Source organism: Parambassis ranga, chromosome 15 (genome assembly GCF_900634625.1).
Source record: "Parambassis ranga chromosome 15, fParRan2.1, whole genome shotgun sequence".
NCBI classification, from domain to species: Eukaryota; Metazoa; Chordata; class Actinopteri; family Ambassidae; genus Parambassis; species Parambassis ranga.
This window is the reverse complement of record NC_041035.1, coordinates 3,541,048-3,565,624: the sequence shown is the minus strand read 5'-3', so window position 1 is coordinate 3,565,624 and position 24,577 is coordinate 3,541,048. Positions and strand designations below refer to the sequence as shown.

At 38.3% G+C, this 24,577-nt stretch overlaps 1 protein-coding gene across 10 annotated transcripts in view; it reads right to left on the bottom strand.

Annotated features, from left to right (window-relative positions):
• Positions 1–2,122: 2,122 nt before the first annotated feature.
• Positions 2,123–24,577, bottom strand: part of col13a1 (collagen, type XIII, alpha 1) — a 102,629-nt gene continuing 80,174 nt past the window's right edge. For 8 of the 10 annotated variants that reach the window (XM_028423864.1, XM_028423867.1, XM_028423868.1 and 5 more), the window contains 20 exons: positions 23,406–23,441; positions 23,268–23,321; positions 22,255–22,341; positions 22,128–22,154; positions 21,996–22,031; positions 21,861–21,917; positions 21,746–21,769; positions 21,605–21,658; positions 20,923–20,967; positions 20,698–20,832; positions 19,457–19,528; positions 19,221–19,262; positions 19,050–19,100; positions 18,386–18,412; positions 18,181–18,267; positions 17,574–17,609; positions 15,974–16,027; positions 15,846–15,899; positions 15,044–15,079; positions 8,989–10,461 (listed from right to left, as the gene is read on the bottom strand). In XM_028423864.1, coding sequence (XP_028279665.1) covers positions 10,243–10,461; positions 15,044–15,079; positions 15,846–15,899; positions 15,974–16,027; positions 17,574–17,609; positions 18,181–18,267; positions 18,386–18,412; positions 19,050–19,100; positions 19,221–19,262; positions 19,457–19,528; positions 20,698–20,832; positions 20,923–20,967; positions 21,605–21,658; positions 21,746–21,769; positions 21,861–21,917; positions 21,996–22,031; positions 22,128–22,154; positions 22,255–22,341; positions 23,268–23,321; positions 23,406–23,441 — 1,233 coding nt within the window. In that variant the 3' untranslated portion in view covers positions 8,989–10,242. The other 2 variants (XM_028423873.1, XM_028423874.1) reach the window with 2 other exon arrangements.

Genomic DNA, 24,577 nt, shown 5'->3' with positions numbered 1-24,577 from the left:
AGCACAATGACACTCCCCTGTGCTGGGAGAAACCTCCTTGTGTCACCAACAAGTGGCCGTGCAGATGAAATGGAGGCATCTGGCAGCCCCTGGTGGCCTTCTGGCCCATTTACACTCAGAGAGAAGCCTCAGAGGAACCGCTGTGCTGTTTGTAGCTTGACTATATGAGCTGCTACCTATTCAGAATTCCCAGTCCTTTGTTAGGTGCACAGAAAAAGTAAAGCTGGATCACTCCAGATTGTGCTGTTTTATTTTCATTTTTTTGCCATCTCCATGGCCAGATCAGTCTGAATGAAGATCAAAAATACATTTTTGGTCCCAGTGTGCAGTGACAATAATAACAGAGAGGTGCAATGCAGTACTTTACATAATAAAAGTGAAAAGAATCATAATTAAAAATAAATATACTGTATATTGTAAATCAAAACATGAACAGCTACCACTTTACAGCACTAATCCATCTATTAGACATTTAAACTACTTGGTAAGGTTAATGCATTTAAACTATGTAGGTGGGCGAGGTCCTTTAAACTATGTGGTTAGATGTAGATTTAGATTTAGACCTTTTCAGTTTTTACTAGGTGTCTAAATCTGAGACAATGCTACTCAGCAGAAAAAGGGTATTGCTTGCCCTGTCTGAGTTGGGGACAAAATGTTGCCCCAAGTGGAAGAGTTTTAGTTCTCAGGGTCTTTTTAAAGAGTGAGAGAAAAATGGAGCAGGAGACTGACAGGTGGATTAGTGCGGCGTCTGCCTACTTAGCAGAGGCATGTCCAGACTTTTTCCACTGGGGTGGCCCTTGTGGGGCACTTGAGTTTGCAAGAGTGACAACCAAGGCTCAGTGATATGTGGGACACCAAAGGATTGAATGCTTCATTTCTTGCATTTTGGTGAAGATGTGATGATTTGGCAACATACAAAGGTTCAATTACAATTGAAATAATAATTACTGTGTTTGAAGACAATTATCAGATATCAATAAACACAAAAGAGAAGCACCTTACAATGTAATTTCTATTTAGAAAATATATTCTTTATTCATAAAAAAATGTAAAGCTCAACATACAAGTCAAACAGTAAAAAGCACATACTGTTGGCTGCTCCTCACTTTCAGCCTTTTTCTGATTGTTACAAGAAATGCATTATCAATTCAATGTTATCATGGAAGACTATTTTAATGCATGCTGTATACCTTGATGTTGCACACATATCACTGAAGGGCCTTCATCACAAGAATCCTCCTCCAAACCTACTAAAACACATTCATTACTATAACGATTAAATTATCTATAGTAGTGTTACACAATTCAATAAGTAGGTACAAGAATTGCCATCAGATACAATGTAAAAACAAATAGTGTAGGAAACATTAACAGTTTATATACCTACTATATAATCTGAATAATCTTATATGTTCAATATTATATGTTCCTCACTTTACAGTGTTATCTGTCTCACAAAAAAAATGCACCAAAATTGGGCTTTTAAGTTTTTCCACTTGGTTGCAAGGCCACTTGCACAAAACGATTTTGTAGGAAACGTAAAGATTGTTTAACACAAATACTGTTATATCCTGTTGGATCTAGCAGAGTGTTACATACATACCCATTTGGATAGAAGCTGGAGGCTCTCAGAGAAGCAGTAGACCACCAACTTCTAGTCCTGAGACTTGTTTTTGAAACGGGGACAATGTTAATTTTGAAAAACGTTTGTTTTGCTGAGCACTATCACTCATGGAGCATGTATTCAACTCAAAGTCCCTCCTCTGATCATGGTGGCCAATCAGATTCCAGGGCTACCCCAGACGACTTCCCTACACACAAGCATGCTACTTAGGTGTGTGTGGTGAAGAGAAGAGAGCCTGCAATTTAAGAAACATTAAGAGCTATCAGTAACAGACCCTTCTCAAGTCTAACGTTCTGTTTGTGATCAATGTGTGTTTTGTATTTTAAGGTATCACACATTTAAAAATGTGGGGTTTACCTACTGTGTAATACAAATAAAAAATAATAAAAATGGGTGGTTAGGTTTAAGAAAATATTTTGTTTTGGGTAAAACGTGCAGATAAATAAAAAAACGTAAATCCATCTTAAACGGGATTCTTTATTCAGAGTCAATGACAAATAGCTTCAACATTTTATTTTTTACTGAACAGTGAATCTGTCTGGCAATCAGTGACAACAGCTGCCGTTGTTTGGATTATAAAGTGTAAAAATGAAATCTTTTGGAAAAACAAAAAACAATATCATTCACTTATAAACATCATCCGTTCTGACAGCACACTGCAGTGAATACCTCCCCTCTGAGTCACATTGAATCTTGGAAAACAAACTTATACATCTCATTTCAATGTCAACCGCAGCACAGAAACTCGCACCTGTGGGCACTCAGCCGGCAGATTTCTTATTTTTAAACATCTAAATGGACAGTGTGTTCCATTACCAATATAGGAAAAAAAATAAACAAGTGTAAATAGTGCTTCATACAGGCTAAATAACAGCATGCAACTTCTGTATAATGCCCATTTATCCATTCTCAGATATCGTTCTAATCTGAATTTCAAACCAAACTAATTATACATCAAGATTTCTACTTTGATCAAAATAGTAAATAGCAAAAGTAACAGACTTCTTTTTAACATGTGATCTTTTCCAAATTAAAACTGTGCAAACGTAAAGAAACAAACATGTCATGACTGAACATGATGAGCTCTTTGAGGCATTAGTATAATAACAGTTATGACTGTAACAACCACAAACAGTAAATTTATGTTACTGCCACCATTTTCCATGAATGTAACATGTTGTGATGTGGTAAATATAATTTAAATAGTATACATGAGCCCCTGCATGAATCAGAGCTGGAAAGTTAACAAACAAATACAAAGCCTCTGATTGGTTCAATGAGTCAGACAGGGGTAGAGTTTAGTACCAATCAACCAATCATGGCTTCACATGATTGCTTCTTTTTAATAAGCTACAGCTACAAGAAACATCCCTGCAGGAAATGGATTATTTGGCAGAAATCTTCACCCTTTGACTGACATCGTGGCAAGAAATTAAACGTTTGGCGACTCCAAACAGAAATCAGATTACAGAACTAAATGAAAAAACAAATGAAAAATACTCTGTATTTAGGTTTACCTAAAGAGCTCATCACATAAAGTAAAAAAAAAAAAACCCACGGTGATAATAACACATCTGTCACAATAAAATGTGCATGTTGCAGTTACGGCTGTGTGTAACAGTAATGCCTTTACATGGATTCAGTGCTACTATTCTGCTCTGTAACCCAGTTCATGCAGTATAAATTCATATTTACTTAAAGATTCGAAGTAAATATATATATAACAAAGCAAGCCCAGTAAATAAAGTCTATTTGTGCAAAAATGTATGTAGAAATGTGAAGGCAAAAAGCAGGAAGTGCATGATGATGCAGCTTCCATCTTCACTCTCTTCATAAATGTTAATAAACGTTTTTGGAGTTTCTTCATGTAACAGCAGAAAGTTGAAACATCAGTTAGCAAGTGTATCTAATAATCAATGATTCTGTTAGTGTTACCAAGCCCGACAGGAAGGACTGAGTCATTTTTATGATCCCTTTTCTATAATGGCCGAGAGCTCAGGCCACTGCATCATGAAAACACACATACTGACAACATGAGGCGCGTACACAACACAATGTGACCGACAAAATACAAATAACCCAACACAAAAGACACAATCGGAAAACAATAAACAAAAAAATGGCACAACAGTAAAACGAGCAAAAACAATCTGATTAACACGATTACGTAAAACGAACAAAACAAATTAAACTAACAAAAATTAACCATATAAAACGCATACAAAACACAAACACAATAGGACAAAGTAAAATAGACAAAACACCATCACACAAAATGAATTAAAACAAACAAAACACCATCAAACAGATGGAACACAATAATATGAGAATGATATTGTGTTGCCTGTGTTTTGAGCTCTTGCGGTTGTTGTTCAGCGTGATGTTCTTTTACACTTTTGTCTAGATACACTTGCTCCTGTTGAAACTGAACATACTTCTATTTTCTCTGAAACTACCAAACTCAAAAACTAGAAAACAACAACAAATAAATAAAAGTGTTACAGCTATTCGAGCCAGGTCTGTTTACAATGACATAAGGAATGCTTCTGTACATTTGATTTTCAATGAAACAGGAAAGTTTTTCGGCATGTAAAACACTGACGAAGGGCACTTTTCATGTTGTCTGCATGTATAATGAGAAAACTGCTGCTAGAATATTGTGACTGTGATGTTTACATTTATATTTAACCCTTTTTTATCTGCTAGACCTTTCAGACAAATACCAAACAATGCTATTTGTATTTATATATCGCTTTGAAGTAATATATTTGATGAACTTGAAATTGCAATAAACTGTTAATATGGTGATTTTATGAATAAATACTGCCCTTTTGATGTTTGCTCTGTACTTGTTTCATCATTCTATTTACAAAGACTGAGTACCTTTATACATACAATCCTTTGTCTTATATTGTACAATACTTACAAATACAGCATTGAACTGTGATGTCGTATTACACCTTAATAAAAAAAATAACAATTCTAAATATGACCATGCATGATGTGTGATGCTGGTTTCCTATACAGCACAATCATTCAAACAAACATCGTAGCTGCAGCTAAAGGGCAGTGAGAGAATCAAGAAGGAATCATCAAAATGGGTCTCCCCTTGTTTGTTTGTTTGTTTGTTTGTTGAAACACGTGGCTTCTCGCTGCACTGTGAGCTGCTCTGAATTCTTTTATCACAGTGACAGTAATGACGTTACATCAAACAGCGCCCATGCCTCGTTTCACAAAGAGTTAAACAGACGGGAGTGTACGCGGTGAGAGAAGGTGCGCTGCCTCCTTGCGGCTTGTGGTGGATGTCCTGCCCAGAGAGGCTTCAGTAAGCCTCCCACACTTACTGGCCCTTGTGTCCAGCCTCCTGGATACTCTGAAATGCCAACTCCAGGTGTGGATAATAACTCAAAGAGATCTCCAAATGTCTTCAAGTTTCCTTTGTGTGGCTTCATGGAGACGGTCTCTGGCATTTCTACTTCTTAGCCAGTTGGAAAGGATGCTGGCCCTTCAGAATAAAATCATAGACATATTTAATAATTTGATATTCAATACATTTTCAGGAGTCATGACTCAAAGTGATGAAAAGTTATTTTAACTAAATTTCTCACATAATTCTAAAAGTCTTGAAATTGTGCATCCACTACTGGCACTATTCACACAATATGCAAGTGAGTGCACAGTACATGCATGTAACGTGTAAAACTAGACAGTGTGTTAGGAACCATACTGTGTCTATATAGGTAAACTTATGAATGTACAGGTTAAGGTTTAAGGGAAAGCTGAGGCTGAATTGAATCTGTAGTAATGTTTAGTTGATAATAGTTTATTTATATATTCGTACGAAGTCCTATAATGAAGCAGCTATGATAATATGTTTTAAATGGCTTCGCACTAAGATATTCATATCAGGTCAATATGTAATAATTATTTCAGAACGTAATGAGACACATTGTATGTGTTAGGTTACAACCAGCTGTCAAATTCCTGCAGATTAATCAGCTGACCATGCTTTAATGCAAGGGTGTAGATTTGCTTTTGACATTGGCGGGGACCTAAGATTCCAATGGAATTTAACCCTTCCTGCATCCTGCATCCAATCATAATGTCTAATCTATCTATCTATCTATCTATCTATCTATCTATCTATCTATCTATCTATCTATCTATCTATCTATCTATCTATCTATCTATCTATCTATCTATCTATCTATCCATCCATCCATCCATCCATCCATCCATCCATCCATCCATCCATTGTTGTGCATATTTGATTGATTAAGTCTGGTGCTCGTGCATGCCCCTATGTAAGCAGCTAACTTTGAGGTTGTGGTTGTGCTATTTAATACAATAAACAAAATAATATATAATACTATAATACAACGAATAACAAAAAGCTGAATTGAAACCAATGGGATTGTGTTTAAGATAACTAGACAAAATATCTGTAATGATCCAGCTGTTTACAGGTTTATTGGTCTATCACATATTCATAATGCTCAAAAAGATATAAAAACTCTTACTCATAGGTCTGTTTTTTTCACCTTCCAAACTAAAGTGCTTAAATAAAATAAAAATAGAATCCATCAGATTTTAGATTTTAAAGTTGTGGGTTAAAAAAAAATCTTTTACGAATACAAACAATGTTTTTTGTGTTTTAGTAATGGTTTCGTTCCAGACAACATTATAACCCACTTTGTATTATACTGGTCTCATCAAGCTAAACCCTTTTTTTGGCCTTTAGTATGTTAGCAGATTACAAGCTTCTCCTTCCATGGTCACATGACCTTGGTGTCACCTTGACTAAGCACAGCCCACTTATTCTAGTACTTGTGTATTTTATGTCATAGAATATAACTAAAAAAAACTTTCAGCTTTATTTCCAGTGTTAGGTCAGGTTGAGAGGACTGAAAGTGTTAACACAATTCCTGCAGCACTCTGCAGTACTGTTCCATCATTTGAATTTATTTAAATGTTGTTCGTTATTGAGACAGCACATTTAACTTTATATCACAACAGAGGTCAACGATTATTATGACACCGTGGATTCTTTTTGGACAAACAGAAGCAAAATCTTCCGAAATGTATATTTAATGATGATTGTCGAACACATCTGAGCGTATGATCAACATGACAGCAGAGTGAAGGCCAGCTGGTGACTAAGGCATGAGTTAATGTGAGGTACTGTACAGCAAACACAGCACACCGAGCATCTTATTGCTGGCATACATCCAACAATAATCTTTTCATGGCAACATCAAATCAAGGCAGAGCAACACAAACAAAGCTTTGTAAAGAGAGCAGCAGCATAAAAAGGACCAAGATCCACTCCACGGTCAGTCCCTCCAGTCTTCAACACTGAGTCACTTGGGGAAGTTAATGAGGTTAGCTTAAAGAACATAGCTTGTCCATTATAAAAAATAAAGATGTCCATTGTCCAAGCGGGTTACAGCCTTCTTCATAAACGGATGAGACAATGTGCAGCAGCATGCCTTATGTGAGAGCAGCGAGGGTTCCTTCCAACAACATGGGCTGTATACTGATTAGAAAATAAAAACAATCTACAAACAACGCAGTTAATAAAACACAACCTGACAGTCAAAAAGCAGGGCGCGTGGCTGCTCATCAAGACTATTTACAATGAGAGCTCAAACATGGACCTTTCCTGCTGTACAAGACATTTAGTTTTCAGGTTTGTGCCTGAATTTTAAAGCTTAAAAATGTTAAAGGTTGAAACTCTCCTCCGCGACACAAGTGTTAACACCAAACTGTGATTGTCTGGATTCAGTCTGAACTAAAATATCAGACCTCAGAAGGTGAGATTTGAGGTCGTCTCCTGATGATTTAGATCTCTATGCAAACAGCACATTCATGGCTACAAGTAGAGAGAACTCAAACACATCTTTGTGTTAGATAGAAAGGAAAAAAGCTTCTTGGATTTCTGTGATTATGTATATGACAAAAATGTAAATAAACTGAATTTTACTGTGTATATTTTCCATGTGGTCACATTACCAATAATGGAAAGAACGGGAGTTCCACATGTTATAGATCATTTTTTTTCAGACTCTGCACTCTACCGCACACATCAACTGTAAGAACCTGCAGGTCAGACCAAAAGGTTTGTCACATGATTGCTGGATGCTAGTGAGAGAGTGAGTCATGGAGAATATTTTTTTTCTCAGTATAAAAACTTTTTGCAGATTTTAAATTGAAACATGTTAAAGGAAAATCTGAATATGGACACAATTACCATTCCAGACTATGGTGACCAGAAATCATTAAAACCCGCCGGCAGGTTTAACGGTGTAGAATACAAATTCAATCTATCTATCTAAAAAAAAAAAATTTCTGATATATTATTGTGTATAATCTACAGTTAAAGAACCTTCCCAGATTATTAGGTGACATGTCTGCAGACTGTGTTTATCAGTAAATCTTCTAAAATTTTTTGGAACTGACTTTAGGCAAAGTTTTGAGTTGAAGGTATTCTCAGACCAAAACTCTCTGTGGTTTTGTGTAAAAGGTGTCCACATTAATGTAATAAACAAAAGCTGGAAACAGTGCAAATAATTATAATAAAAGCCATCGGTATAGATTTTTGTGTCTCTTCCTGTGTCACCTACATTCAAACAATGTTTAGATGACAATGGGTGATATTGATTCTCCATTTAGAAGTGGTATACAACCTAAAAAACACATTTCCTACAAGTTTTGGGCATCAGTTTACTTAAATCAATAATCTGCTGGATTAAATCGGCTCGTTCCTCAGTTTAATATGAGCATAGTCCTGTCACCATGTGAAAGTTTATAGAAGGTATGCAGTGCTTTCCATGTTTGTTTTTAACACTTGACACAGAGGAGAGTTCAAATTAAGACTTATATCAAATATAATCTTTCCAGCTCCACATCTCAGTGCAGCATGGTCTATTCCAATGAAACAACATAATGCAATAAGTTAATAAGCATTATCCACTTCACATTATGCACAAATATCATGCATATGTATCTGTTTTTTCACTTATCCAATCATAATAAAATAATGCATAGATATAAAAAAAATCCATTACATAAACACTATCATACGTATTAAAATAAACAATCTGTACAAAAAACTTTGCCATGTCTTTTTTAGGATTTTTAATTTTTTTTCCATGTGTAACAGAATAGGAAAAGTAAAAAAATAAATATCCTATGTACAATCACACAAGCCATTCCAAAGTTATCGTCACTGCAAAGGAGAGAGCAAAAATATCCAATGTTAGTTCAAAGCACATTCATGGTGAAGTTAGTGTACAGCAACAACACTGCTGCACTTACTTTATTCCAACATCCTGGTACAGGTAAGCCATCATCTCCCTGGAGGAAAAAAAAAGGAAAACAGGGTGAAATGTGAAAAATAATGTGAGATGCAGGAATTAACACCATTATCATGAAAAAAGTTTTTTTATATATATATATATTGAATAACACATTTTTATTGAGGCCACCTGCAATTCTGGATGTCAAAGTGTTTATTTATTTTAAATTTATTTTTAAATATTCAAATAATCTTGATTTTACGTATTTGACTCCTTTTTGAGATCACAATATTATTAAAAGAAACCTTTGTGATGGTTAAAATAACTTCCAGAATTGGAGGAACCGAACACTGATACCATTAATACCATATATAAATAAATGAGACCATAACCAGGATGATTAGAAACCTTTATGCTTAGAAATGACGAATGATGAAATGATGAAAAAAATGATTTCTGACACCACAACAGAGGGATGACATTTACACCTTTACATTGTTTCATATTCACTCATTGGTGCAACATCAGGTTAAATGCATTGCCTAAGGAATGGGGGGTCAGGGATAAGACTGGGATTGAACCACCAAACCTACAAATCACAGATTAGTAGTTGCGGTTGTTTAACTGAGGATAAACAATCTTCAATTGATAATAGTGTTAAAACAGGTTAGTCAGTTTTTGATGGATAATATTTTCTAACATGGTCTCATTTATTTAGATAACTATTGCTTGAAATTTAAAATTCAAAGCCATACCCTTACCTGTTACCATGGAATTCAGAAATGTTATACGCTGATCCTCTCTCATATTATCTGAATTTTTAACTATGATTGTATGATCTTCCAGTAATTAACACAAGACATTAGCCCCCCAAAGCCAGACTCTTGTACTACCACTTGTTATGATCCCTGTGATAATGATGATGGACTAATCTACAAGGCTGTCTCTTGGCTCTGCCTGGACTGGATTTCAAACCTACAGGCTAGCTTTGTGAGGCTAGAAGTCAAAACGAAAACAGAAGAAGAAGAACCGTGCTTCGCTCCTACTGCTTTTCATCACCTGTGGTATTCAGTTGCCTTGGAGATGGAGAAAAGAGTGCTCCCATGCAAGAAATGGTTCAGGAAACCAGGGCTTTATTTTTAAGAATTAAATCTGGTTAGGTGTCAGTGATGTAAGTCAGAATCATACATCTCCATCTGAATTTAACCTAGAAGATTTTTACTGTTAGATCTCAGAGGAAAAGGCTTGTTTATGTTCTAGAAGAGTTTTTTTTTTTTTTTAATCTTTAGTCGGCTGATTAAAAGGTCAGTGAGTCACTTCTCACACAAACAGTTGTGTCAGAGTCCCATACAAACATGCAGATTTGTCTCTACATTGCACCATCTGCCCACAGTGCCAGGTGTGGTTAATGATAGCTAAAGGCATGCTGGGAAAAGTGAAGGGAAAGAAAGAGCACCATACCACAGGGCAAGGGGCATCCAGCCCGTCCAGGCCTGGCAAGCCTGGTTCACCTTTCTCCCCTTTAAAGCCTCGGAAACCCTGTTTGTGAAATCAGCCATGTAAAAATCCAGTTTTTGTCGCTCATGCGCAGCAGAGGGACGTTTGTCCTCCACTGCTTGACGGCAGGAGGAGATTCCACTTCTGTCCGCTGGGTGACTGGTTGCAGGTTTCCTAAACATGCAGGCGACCTGGGACTGACAGGATCTGATCCAACTGTGATGAGCTTTCAGGTCTATAGTGTAGCTCACCATGAGAATGGGTTAAATGAATCTAGAGTTACCAACCTGAACTCTTAGAGACCTCATAACGAGGGTCTGAAAGCACTGGGGTTGTCCCGTAGACATAAATAAGTAACCAGTGCATCCTGATTGAAAGTCTGATGTTCTGTACATGGGTGCATTCAGAGTAAAAATTCATTGGTTGGATAATGTTTTAAATGGGCTCCAGGCACTGTGACCTGTGCACACCTTCCCAATATATATACCCAGCTTTTTAATGCAAAATTGTGTTTCACTAACTCATCTGCAGTGTTGGTCTGTATCCTGTCAGTCTCATCCCTGAAAAAAAATGGGTTCCTCAGGAAGAGTTGTGTACTTTGGTCCATCCACATTTTTTCACCTGTTTCCTTCTGCATGTTTCATTCTTTTTTTTGCTCTCATAAAGCTTCTCAAATTAAATTCGTTATGAGAAACAGGCTACAGTGGACACCTAAACCAACCCTCCCTGAGTTTCATTAGACTACAGAACACCAGAGCCAAAAGGAAGCCGACCTCTGAATACAGTTTGTGTTCTTGTTGTATTCTAAGTTCCTTCCCTTTGCCTCTTGGTTACACATGGAACTACAGACATACCAACGGACAGGGGGCATCTAATCCGGGTGCTCCTTGGTCTCCCTTATCCCCTTTGGCCCCCCTGTTGCCTTTCTTGCCCCTCTCTCCCTGCAAACAACAGCGTATTAAAAAAGACCAACTTTAATTCTCCTCATTAAGCCACACATGAAGCAAATGCTTGTTTTTTTGTAAGATTGAATCTGTCAGGTGTTGAACATGTATGCCATTTAGGCTATATAAAAAGTTATCTTAATTAACTGGGTGTGCCTTTCATGTTTGTAAAGAACAGTGTGCTTTTGCAGTGTGAACTGGAGGGGGAAGGTGGGTAAGTACAGGGAGTTAGGGAGGAGACAGTAAGGCCAGTGCAGTTGATGGGATGCTTTCATTACCAAAGACTAGCTGCACAGTGAATGTGTAATGCGGAAGCTTTTTGGAGGACCTGTGTGTTACTTAAATTCTGGCTTAAATTTATCTGGCTTTAAAATTAGGGATGTCCAGATCCGATTGTGGTTACGTGGTTTCAGACTCGATCGTTACCTCACGATCAGTACTCGGATATATATTTATTAGGGCTGTTAAAGATAACGTGTTAATGCAGATTAATTTGATCAAATCCTGCAGCGCAGGTTAACAGATGAAAAATTGCAATTATATGAGATTCTGAGATTAATTGCGAAAAATTGTAATTTGCCCTAACATGCCCCATGACAAGGCGCAGGACATCAGCCAAGATAGCACAAATGATCCCAATGAGTGACCTGCCATTCGCCTTTGTAGAGAACCCTAAAGGTATTGGATTGGGACCTGATCGGGACATCCCTATTTAAAATATTACCAAAAATACTTAATTAAAGGTAGGGTAGGAGATTTCATTCTGATGCACTTTTTGTTAAATTAGTGTAACTTCTCTTCTCTCTCTACAATCCGATAGCAACCAATTAGTTCGGCAGTTTCGCTTTAAAACGAAGAATATGAATCATCTGTGGAAGCTATAAAACGCTAAAAACATCAGCCAATCCTACGAGGTGCCCCTGCACATATAGTTGGCTGGTTGTCACTATCTTCCTGCTCTGCATGCACCAGAGAGGTACGAGCATGATGGTCGAAGTCACAGACTGGTGTAGCTTCGGGGTCAGCTCCGAGAGAACGGGGCGTGTGTTTACTTTCAAAACCTCCAACCCTACCTTTAATGAAAAACAAATGTGTTAAAAAAATGTGTAAATAAAGCATCCAAAAATGCACACCACTGAGGTATTTGTATATAAGAGAATGGATGGGTTCCACACCTACACATTCTTTTTTATATTACTAAAGTTGCTCAGGATAGTGTTTATGTAATTACTGCTATTGCCAGAGGGGGCGATACAAGTTACACACCGCAGCTTTAAGTATATTTGTATAATTTATGCAAAGATGTTTTTGTAGGCTTACAGACAACTGTTTCTATATTAGGTGCAAATGGCATAAGATGACCTGACGCTAAATTGTTAAGTGCTGTTTTGTGTATTTCTTTTGAACTCTTTGGTGTATTCGGTGAGGTTTCAGTCCTAATGTGTGATGTTTAAATGGTGAAACTAGATAATTGCTAGATCAGAGACCCTACAAGCTGCATTTCAGGTCTGGGATATACTTGCTACACGTTCCCGTGTGCATATCTGCTGCTGATCCTGCATCTATTTGGAGCATTTATTGTCATGTGCACAGTAAGGAAAACGTGATCATTCTTTCCTATCCACACTGAATGCCATGAAAAGTTTGAGGTTTATTTAAAATAGAATAATTGAACAAATAGGCAATTTGTATGTTGTATGTTGCTTTCAGTAAATAATGCAAGTCAATTAATTAAATGTCAATGAGGAAATCTGCAAAAATCAATGGAAACTAGTGACTTGATCCATCATAGTGGCCTTCAGCCAATCAGATCAACAAATGACAGTTTATAGTTCCTCACAGGTTGCTGATTGGCCCTGACTTTGTTTTTCAGCACAACGTTTGACAATTATGAGTTTGTGATCCCACTAATACCAATGTTGAGGTGCCACCTGGCAAATTTCTGATGTGAATAAACACAGAACTGAGTTATGTAGTGTCTGCTCTAGAGGAATAAATAAAAATAAATTGTCTATGCACACATGTGATCGAACAGCAAGTATACCTCAGATGCCTTAGCATCACCTGGCATCTCAAGACATGTCTCATTGCTGTAACAGTCAATGTAAAACCCAGCTGTGAGTGCTGGTAGTGGCAGAAGCTCACATTCAGAGGTGAGATAGGTCCATGCAGCCATGATAAGTGTGATGCTATTCTCTGAATGTCTGTTCTACCACTTGTGAAATGATGAAGCCTGTAGCATCAGCTATTCCTAGTTTATGCACCAACTGTTACAGGTCCACACTACCCATCTAACAAATTCAGCTGTATGTTTTGCTCAAAAACATGCACAGTCATGATGTGCTAGCATCTAATTCTACTTTTTTGACAGTGATGAGAGAGCACTGCCGAATTGGGGTGTAGGTTAGGGGCTGAGGGATTGGGAGGGCTTAATGGAGGCTTGCAATGAGGAGGCACTGTTAAACAGGAGTAGTAAAGGAGAGATGTAAGAGGAGGAAGATTAAACCAGGACTACATTAGAATGCAGGAAGAGGAGCAGGAGGCCAAGGTTTGTGAGAGGGAGAGAAGGCAACCCCGGCAATAAAAAAAGAGCCACAGGTCACAGAGCAAGATGGAGGGAGGGAAAAGGGGATAGGAAGACCTGCGGAAACAAAGGAAGACAGGACAAAGAGTAAAAACACCAACACTATCTCACAGCTTTGTCTTCAGCACCTTCAACTGAACGGCCACAATCAGGTTTGTCTGAAGTGTTTTGCACATTGAAATGGAGGCCAGTTGAACATGCTGAAAGAGCTTATGAAATGTGAAGACTCAAAAGGTGGGAGTGGAAATATTAAAAGAGTCACAGGTTAATGGGAAGGAAACAGAAACATTCTCTTATGGGAAGGGTGTGAAGACATTCTCTGATTCACTGCAACCTGAAAATGTAACATTTTATGTTTCACACAATCATTTTATTAAGCTATTTTTTATATATTGAGTGCCAAATAAAGGAACAGTTCAGTATTTTTTAAGACGATTATGGATATCAATCTCATGTTTGTGCATTAAGTCCAGAGCTGGAATCAGGGATCAGGACATGGTTAACATAGCTTAGCATAAAGACAAGCAATAAGCAATGATTATACACAAAACATGTGACTGATATCTATCTTTAAAATTCAAGTGTAAAATCTGAATCCACATTGTATTTATATACAACAGGAGAACTGTATGAAGTAACCATAGCTGTCTTTAAGGTTATTTATATTTAACATTAAAATCAAACAAGATTTATTCAGAAGTTCATCGCTCAGATTTAAACAAAGCCTCTGCAAAACACGTAATTTGCTTCAGAAAGGCAAAAGACGTCTTGATTAAAAAATCAAAGCAAACTATCAGACTCATCTGGCTTTCAGTTTATGCATGATATCAAAGAGAACATCCCATTTATTGATATTAGGTTGTTTCATTCACGTCTCCTCCTCGACAGTGTCTTTGAAGTCGACACAACTCAGTTGCAACAGTAATGGCAAAGGTTAAATAATGTTGTGGATGCAAATCCCATGTTTTTATTGCCTGTTTTAAATAATAACCCTTAAGGTGTTTAGCTAAGCTAATTAAATGTAACATGTTTATTAGGTCAGATCCCTGTTTGTACTGTCTTTACTGCAGGCAAAACATTTCAGGTGATATCTTACCCGATTTCCTTTGAGTCCTTGTGGTCCTACTAAACCCTGTAAAAATAAATGGAAACTACCATTAGAGGCTGTGTATATTGGCTAAACATGGCGAAGTGCACTTATTTAGGTCAGCAGTGCATACACCTCATATATGTGATAGACTGATAGATACAGAAAATAAATCATGGCTGCCATTATAATAAATTTATCACAACTAAGCAAAGAACTGAAGCCACAAACTGCAATTCCTTGAGTGACCACTTGAGGCTTGCTACAAATCTAAGGCAATCCCAACAGACCTCCATGTTAAAATGTTCCCCTTCATGACAACATGTACATTTACAGTAAAGCATTATGCTCAATTAGGGGCATGGCTGCTTTGAATGACAGATGGATACCATTACATTACAAACATTCTGCTTGCATAGTCCACCTTAGCCCCTCTGAAGGGGAGAGAGCTCCACTTCGTCGCCCATATTCGGATTAATGAAGAGGGAGGCAGATTCAGCTCGGAGGCTTTGCATTGATAAAATCAATGGCAAAACAAATTGTTCTGTGTTCTGGCCACTAAAATGAAAGTAGTGGTTTTTATTCCTCTGTGTGTAAAATGTTAAACATATTTTGCCAAATGTTAAACAGCTGACTGTGTTAATAGCCTCTAATGGGTTTAAGGACTGCCATCAAATGGGAGCTTAAAGAGTAAATCTATTCAAACACATCATGTCTGTATCATCAGCTGTCTTTAGGATCTGGTAAAATGTTTCCTAACAACCACCTTATTGTTGCTAATAAATAAATGAAATGGTCGTGTCAGACTCACAGGGATGCCTTGTGGCCCAATTGGTCCTGGTAATCCTGCATCTCCCTTTTCACCCTGTAGTGATGAGAGAACATATAAGAAGACATTCTACATTATTTTTAGAAACAGGACAAAAAACAGATACTCACTCTCTCTCCCTTTGGTCCGGCTGGCCCTGGCACACCTGCTGGTCCTATTAGACCCTTTTAAAAATAGAACAAGGAAGATCAATATCTGAAAACATAAACACACGGTAGCAGAAGAACAACAGTAGAAGATAAAATTCTCAAATTAGTAGATCAACAAGCTTACTGTTGGACATGTCACAAAATATGTCTGGGACCATTTTTTTTAGTCATTATGAACAACAAAAACTATTTTCTGCTGACACTTTTTTTAAACACTAAGCTTGTTGAACTACTGTTCAAACTGTTAAAAAGGAGGGGAAATGAATAAAATGTCAACAGCTGCATTTCTCGGTCTGAGTAGCAGTCAGGATTGGAGAGGAAGGTCTTGCATTTCAGGCAATATCCAGTGTGTGCAGTGCTGTCCATGTCCATGTGCTGAGTGACATGTGAACAAACAGCATCTTCGCATGCTCCTTTTTGGATAGTTCTGAGAGAGAACAGCTGTGCAGCCTGCTGTCGGTAAAGAATCAGGAGGAGAGAAACTGTTGATGCAGGATGGAGGACTGAGGATAAACACCGTAATGGCATCCAATTGAAACGGATACATGATTTTGCAACCTTCTAATTTAGGTAGTTAACATAGTGGCTTTATTATTCATGCTGTGCTGAGCTATTATGTTTTTAATAATGACAATAATGGCGCCTGGATACTTGTGTGGTGTCTGTGTTGTTGTCTGTCATTTACCTCAACACAATAATGTCACTTTTACTGCTTTGGTGCAGTACATTTCTCATTATTAAACTATATTTAACTAGACTGTGCTATTGCACTGGGATTGCTGCTGTTGCCAATATTTGTTGATGATATTGTCCGCTACAGCTGTTCTTTGTTGTTTCATCTTTAAAAATGATAAAGATAAAGTTAAAGAGCTGGCTAAATGTACAAGGAACCAGGACCAGCTGATGCTTATAGCAACTCAAATAATAAATTTAATGTTCTGTTTTGTTTCATATTTTTTGCATTTAGTCTCATTTCAATGCAGCATTAACTGTCTATGTGTATTTTTTCCCCTTTTGGTCTGTTAACATTTATAAATTAGTTATTATTAATTCTATTATGCTACAAGAGATTTAATCATTTTTACAAATGAGGAGAGGATAATATTGTATGTACTGTAAGTAATGGGGTTTGAATTATATAGTGAGTATTTCTTGATATTTACACTGATTACACTGATATGCATATCAGCATACCTACAATGAACAACACCTGCTAATAATCTAACCAGGTTCATACAGATTATGGACTGCTTCATTGGGATTCTAACATACTGTACACGGTGGGAACATTTAAGTGTATTGTTGTCATGTATGCAATGACAGTCGTTTTTAATGCCATTGTATCCTCAGACCCCTGTCCTGAACAGTTTTGTCCTTGTGAGTGCTGTGACAAGAAATAGAGACAGGACGAGCAAGGGAAGCAAAAAAGCAAGCGGACATGACAGGCAGACATCAAGCAAGCAGAGCAGCAGCAGAGGGGGGTGTAGGAAGAAGAGGAGGAGGAGGAGGAGAAGGAGGAGGAGACGGGTATGGGGACCGGAACAGGACTTGCGCCACTCACCACTGGACCCGGTCTGCCGTCTAACCCATGAGCCCCCTGTATAGCGGTTGTACACAGTTAGAGAGCAGAGATGATGGGGGAGGAAGGTGTCGGGGGAGTGGGGAGAGGTTTGGGATGGGAAGGTGGGGGGGGGGGAGGGGAGGTGAGTGAAGCTGTGACTCAGGTGACTTCAACAACACATTCAGATGATGACTGACAAAAGGGTGATGGAATTGGTGGAGGTGGAGGTAAAGTGACAGTGATCGTCCGTGGTGGGTGATGACATATAGGTGTAGCCATGTTGTCGCTCACAGTACTGCAACTGTTCCAACAACATGAGCCATGGTTTCACATACAAAGAGGAGTTACTGTGCAATTTATGATGTGACACATATCACTATTGTTCACCTGAGAGTGACTGTATGCTGTGGGTCAATGAGTTTTGAGTGTGAGTGTAAACCAAGAATAAAGAATAGAAACCCAAAGTGATAGACACCATATAAAAGTATCCCGATATCAAACAGCCCAACCATCATTAGAATAATATTTGGAATAAGAATAGTACAGTAAATGGTAACAATTCTGAACTGAGGCATTGAATGGAAGTGAAGACGTCCACTGTACTTACGGGGAGTCCAAGATGGCCTCTGTCTCCCTTGTCACCTTTCTGACCTGTGGCTCCCTTTTCTCCTTTGATGCCAATGCCTGGCTCTCCCTGAGAGATAGCAAGAAGGAAGCCAGTCCTTAAATTTACACTCATTTCAGTGTATGACTGGAGGCAGATGTAATAAAATGTGAAGTTGGTGGATCATACTGTACTTCATAAAACTCACCTTAGGCCCCGAAGATCCTTGTGATCCCTGGATAAAAAAAGAACAGTGGTATAACTGACAGCAGTCCTCTGTACATTACAAACAGCACCTAGAGTGTGCCACATAACCCTCAAAATGTGTAAACTGTAATCTTTAGAAAAATAAGAACTTCATTAAGGATCCATTATATACTGTCATTTTTTTATTGATATTCTACCTGCTTCCTATCTTTCTCTCTTTAAATTAATTCATTTAATTTTCATGTAGTGCAATACTCCCCAATGTACAGAAGGGGATTAGGACTCCAATTTTGAAGACTTTTTTCCTAAATAAGCTTATGAGTTTTCAAAAGTCTGACTTTTCTCAAAATGCTGTTTGAAAAACAATTTTGACTTTTAACTTATAACTTAGAGTATAGTTTTCACAGAATGCTGAGTTTAGATCAAAACAAAATAAAATCCTGAATTATGACTTTTAAGACAGATTTTAAGTTTCACTTTTTGTAAATAATTTCTTCAAAGCCAAAGTTTTAAAATACCAAAGCCTAAGATGTAAAATTCAAGTTTAAATCTGACTAGAAGAATTCTGTGATTGACTTTAAACTTTAAAATTCCTAATGCATCTTTAGAGAAATTTTGGATATGATGAGTTTTAGCTTAGTTTAGTTCTGGCATATTTGACTCACCACTGGGCCAACTGGTCCTGGGGGCCCTGGGGGCCCTGGAGGACCATAGACCTAAAAAAAAACATGCACACAAGCAGCAGTTTAATAAGAATGGCTCATAAAACCTATATTGTCCCCTTATATATCATGAAGTGCACCAACCAAGCCTGTGGGTTTAGGACCAAGCCTTACCATTTCTGACCGTCCTCCGTCTCCAGACTCGCCTTTAGGACCCTGTGACAATATGTGGACAAGACACAGAAACAGAAACAGTTGATGACAAGTTTGTCAGACTAATTAACAAAGTAAAAAAAACTTCACACACAGCACTTGGGATGAAACCAACAGAACATGTTAAATTTGCCCCCTTTTGTCAGGTCAGAAACTGCATCCTAGAAGAATGCAGCCTGTGGGGCACCTTTGCGTACCATTGCGCCAGTTAATCCAATAGGGCCAGGGGCCCCTGTAGCCCCCTTTTCACCAGTAGGGCCATCTAAACCCTACAGGACAAGGAAGGGGAGATAAATGTCACGATAATGGCAGAGCGTTTCAATTCGGGGACTGATGAGTTGATTTTCAAATCCAGTCTTAGTGTGTATTAATAAAAAAGCATTCCACCAATCAGCAGGAGGGACAACAGGCTAGCAACAAAAGGTGTCTTTTTTGCTTTTAATATGAAAAATTTCCTTCAGCATTGCTGAAATAAAGCTGTCAACACACAGCTTCATTTTTAACAAATCAGTTGAATGCTCAGTTTATATACTACTACTTATATAGGTGTACCCTATGCCTTCTTAGTTTGTTGTGTGGACATTTAGCAATTTCAGCAACTTCCTATGACAAGTGTTTTAGCAAGTGTTAAAAAATGTTACTTGTATGGATTCCTACACACTAGCATGGCCCTCCAAGTTAAGCCAAACATTTACATGATATATTACATGATATTAGACTCAAGGAATGAGTTTCAGGGGACCAGTTGTCTAGATTTAAACTCCTGGAAATGAGTATGACCTGGTTAAAAAGACATCCACAGACCATTTACATGATAGTTTAAGCCAATAAATCGGATCAGATGATTCATTTTATTGTCCGATACTAATGCTGAATATTGGATCGGAACATCCACAGTAGAGAGGTTGGTTCACTCTCACAGAGCTAAGCAAATCCAGAATAATGTTACTATGAGGCAGTAGTAACAACAGGGGAAATATGCACAGTGTACTTTTATATCTGATATTTTTAAGTATACTTTGCCCTTCTCTGTTTGTTTTAGTGAACAAACTTTCACATGATGACGCATTGTGCATTTGCAGCATATGTGTGTGTACACAGATTCCTGCTTTTTCATGTTAAATACAAAACAAACTGGCTGAACATATAGTAAGTAGTGCTGTAAAAATATAATGTAGTTCAGGCTACCTCAGAGTCAAACATAAAAAAACAAGTGCATCAGGCAGTGTTATGCATATGCAGGATTAAATATTTAGTGAAGTAACACTGAACGGACTACATGCCACAGTGATCCTCTTCTAAGCTGCTGAATATCTAACTAAACAGAAAGAGAGCAGCTGGAAAAGCCACAGCCTCCCTCAGCATAATGACAGATGTGGGGCTCGGCCTTTGGGTTAGGGGTGGTGTGATGTGGTACATGGTGAGGACCGGCACTCACAGGTGATCCAGATGGACCCATGTCTCCCTTGTCTCCCTTAAGTCCTGGGAAGCCCATGACGCCACCTTCTCCTCTGGGACCTTCGGGACCAGCCGGGCCTGCAGGACCAGGCTCTCCAGGTTTTCCTCTGGGTCCCTGAAAACACAATGTAAGTTTAGTAACAGGAGAGTACATGACATGCATGTAGAAATCTAGCTGCTAGTAAGGACTACTGATAAGTATTACCTTCTCGCCATCAAGTCCTGGAGCACCTGGAAGACCAACTTCACCCTGTGGACACACAAAGGTTGGATTACCTTCAAGGTAAAGCAGGCACCTGCCTGAACTAATAGCACATTTGTTACTTGATGTTCACACCCTGACTTGATCAGAGGTGTGTGCCTCTTCAGGTCAAATCAAGTAGATTGAATCTGTTATCATGGTATTGGTTTAATTTCATGGAAGAAATAGTAAAAACCAGAAATTTAAATCACAGAGAAATCATTGCCTTGTGTCAAAGGAGCACCATGCTGACACTGCACTGACATTGCACTGAGGTCAATGTTGAGGCATTTCTTGCACTAGGCTACATACTGTACCACCAAACAGGCCTTGGTCAGGTGAAGGTGTTTGTTCTCCATTTTGTTAATTAGAGGTCAAGAGTCCACTTTAGGTCTCTTCTATTGTATCAGAATCTAACCGTCACTGGTGTGCAGTGACTTCTTGAATATGTTGGGATACTTTAAGGATCTGCCTGATCCCTTCTTACCAAGGAAAAGAGGGACATGTTTGTTGAAGCCATATAAAGGAACCGTCCAAATGGGATGACCTAGTCTACAACTAGCGATTACAACATGTCATTGAAGGATGATACCGCTCTATAGGGACACAGCCTGTGTCTTATTATTCATTCTAGAATGCCTCCTACCTTGGAACCAGTTTGTCCTGGGGGACCTGGAGGTCCAGGTAATCCAGGGGGACCCTATGAGAGAGGACAGTTTTCAACATTAAACAGACATAGAAATGCTATTTTTGCACTTACTGTGATAAAACTTTACAAAGACCTTACCATCAAAGGTATGTTGCGTATATCCTGTGAATAATAATAAATTTAAACATCAGGTCATTTCATAATTTATTTTTTTGAATTTAAAAAAAAAAGTTCAGCTATTAGAGTGACGTACATTTTCGTTGTTTAGGATTTCAGCCTTTCCTGGCTCTCCAGTTGGGCCTGGAGGACCCTATAATGAGCAAAAATCTTTTTATAAACTCCATACATGAGAACAAATGTTGTCATCAGTCTGACAGTGATGACTTACTCGTGGTCCCGCTGGGCCTTCAGGGCCTTCTTCTCCCTAGAGGATAAATGAAGACAAGACACAGATTGTCTGATCTTATGTCTCATTAAAAACTCTTTTTTTAAGTGTTTTTGCGGTGTTGCTTTGTCTTACCTTGTCTCCCTGGTTGCCTTTGTCACCCTGTAAGAGGAATATTAAACAGTTACTGCATTTAACCAGCCTTTAATTCACATTTGAGGAGGTATCTATAACCTGATCTGACCAAACTGTTTCCTCTTACCTTGGATCCTGCTAGGCCTGGAAGTCCAGGTGAACCTGGCTCTCCTTTGATTCCCTGCGCTGCAATGCTCGGCTCACCCTTGTCCCCCTGCCACACACACACACAGGACATGAATGATCAGTATAATAAATGCAATCATGCACTGGACAAAGATGCTTTATGAGTTTTTGGTTTGAAATTTGTGAACATAAAAAGCACATCAGAACATACACTTATTTATCTGCTTACATGACCATCAATGAAGGTGGCTCAGTTGGCATGGAGCTAGTTGTCATGATGTGACATGTTTGTTCTGCATGTATTTGTGTTTCTTGTGTTCTTGCTGTTACACTCACTCCCACACTGTTGTTACATGGGATTTTGTGGCTGTTGGTAGTTATCTGTGCATTAAAATGAAAATAGAGTTCTGCTGTTGTTATCTAATATGTGTCCATATGTCACATCACATATTATCTTCTGTGCCCAGGATAATGGGTAAGAATATCCAGAAAAGTATGCTGATTATTGTACTATGCAATGCAAACTCTATGTAACAGAAGACTCTGGTACTTTTGGTATGCTACTGGGTCTTAAGTCGAGATGAATATCTGATCTGATCTCCATGACAACAAAGCCTCCAGGTAGCTCCAGACAAATGTTAGTACACTACTTGAATCAAATCAATCACAGCACATCCAATAATGGCTTCCAATAATTCATCGTTTGATTCAGGGTGAATCAAAGGATGCATGAGTGTTATTAGAGGTGACTGACATTAAGTATGAAAAGGTCTGTCATAATATGTGTTGGACATGGTCCAATTCTGAGCCAGTTGTATTCCATACATCAAAGACCAGTACACTCTAATAAACATGAAGTGAAGCACAGCTAACAGCACAGAACAGTGAACAGAACGCATCACTTAGAACCACAAATCTGATCAATATCTGACTTTAAAGACAATCAAAGGGAACCAAACAGACAGACACAGGAACAACCACACATTTACGATGATCACTCCACTCCAGGCCTACCCTATAGCCCCTCTTGCCAGGGATGCCAGGGGTACCTGGGATGCCAGCCTGGCCCTTTGCAGTGAAAGAAAGACAATTAAGACCCAAAGATCCAATTGGCTGTTACAGCCTCTGCACACAGCTCAACAATGACTTTACCTTTAACCCAGGAGAGCCTAGGGAACCTGGTTCTCCCTACAATGGCCGAAACAGAAGCGAAAAAAAAGATGAACAGTGTTTCTTTAAGAAACAAAAAAAGAAAGGCGCACAGAAATAACTATAAATAGACCCAAAATTACAACACGTTTGACATTGTGTATGTAGAAAACTGAGGAAATTGAGTATATGTATGAAGCAAAATGAAAAAATGCCAAGTCCCAGCCCCAGTACTTTGAACCATCTGCTAAAATTGGTTGTTAAAAATAGCAAGGAAAACATACTCAAGTCATTTAGGTCATCGGATTAATGATTAGTTCCTTTGAAGATGATACACAGTCACAGCTGTGACCACACAACCGCAGGTGGAGCTGACTGGTGGAGGCCCCAGCAGAAGAGCTATGCTGTCAGCTGTGTGTATATTATAATTTCCCATACTTGTAAACATGATGATGGATTATCTCAGTGGAAATTGTTTCTATAGCAACAAACAGGGAAACAGATTATCTAATACGACTGCATACAGTTTGTGTGAGGTAAAATGGTAAATATCAGAAATGATATAGACAAGTTCTGTTGATTGAACCATGTCCAGCAAAGTATGAATTGTATTCCTGTAAGGCCAACATAGTGTTTAATGCTGTAAGATCATTTGACTGTGCAGTGACTTCTTCCAAGAAGCAAAATGTCCAAGTTCAATTTTTCAGACAACATTTGACATCCGAGTATAGTAAGGTAGACATTTATTATGCAATTAATGTTAAGCCAACATGCATAGATGTTAGCAAGTGACTCAAATTATCATTGCACACCAAGGCATCCTAGTGTTAGAGTCGGAGAGCCAGCTGTGTGCAATTAAGCTAAATGTGTACACACATACAGGTTGTGCACAGAGTTAAGACTTGTGCATGCCTCAAAGTCATCCATGTGCAGGCTAAAGTGACTGAAGTACGTTTCCATAATATTAAACAGGTAATATCCCAGTTTGAAGTACTTTAATAACTGTACAAAGAATATGCATCTGGACAGAAACAGAAACAAAATGGATCTGCTCCTTTACAGCACCGCACCTAAGACTTCAAAGGTAACATAAAATATTTCATATGCACCCACCTATCCAAACATTCATTCATCAGGGATGCAACAGGTGTGTCTCTTTATTGTGCAAGGCCAAA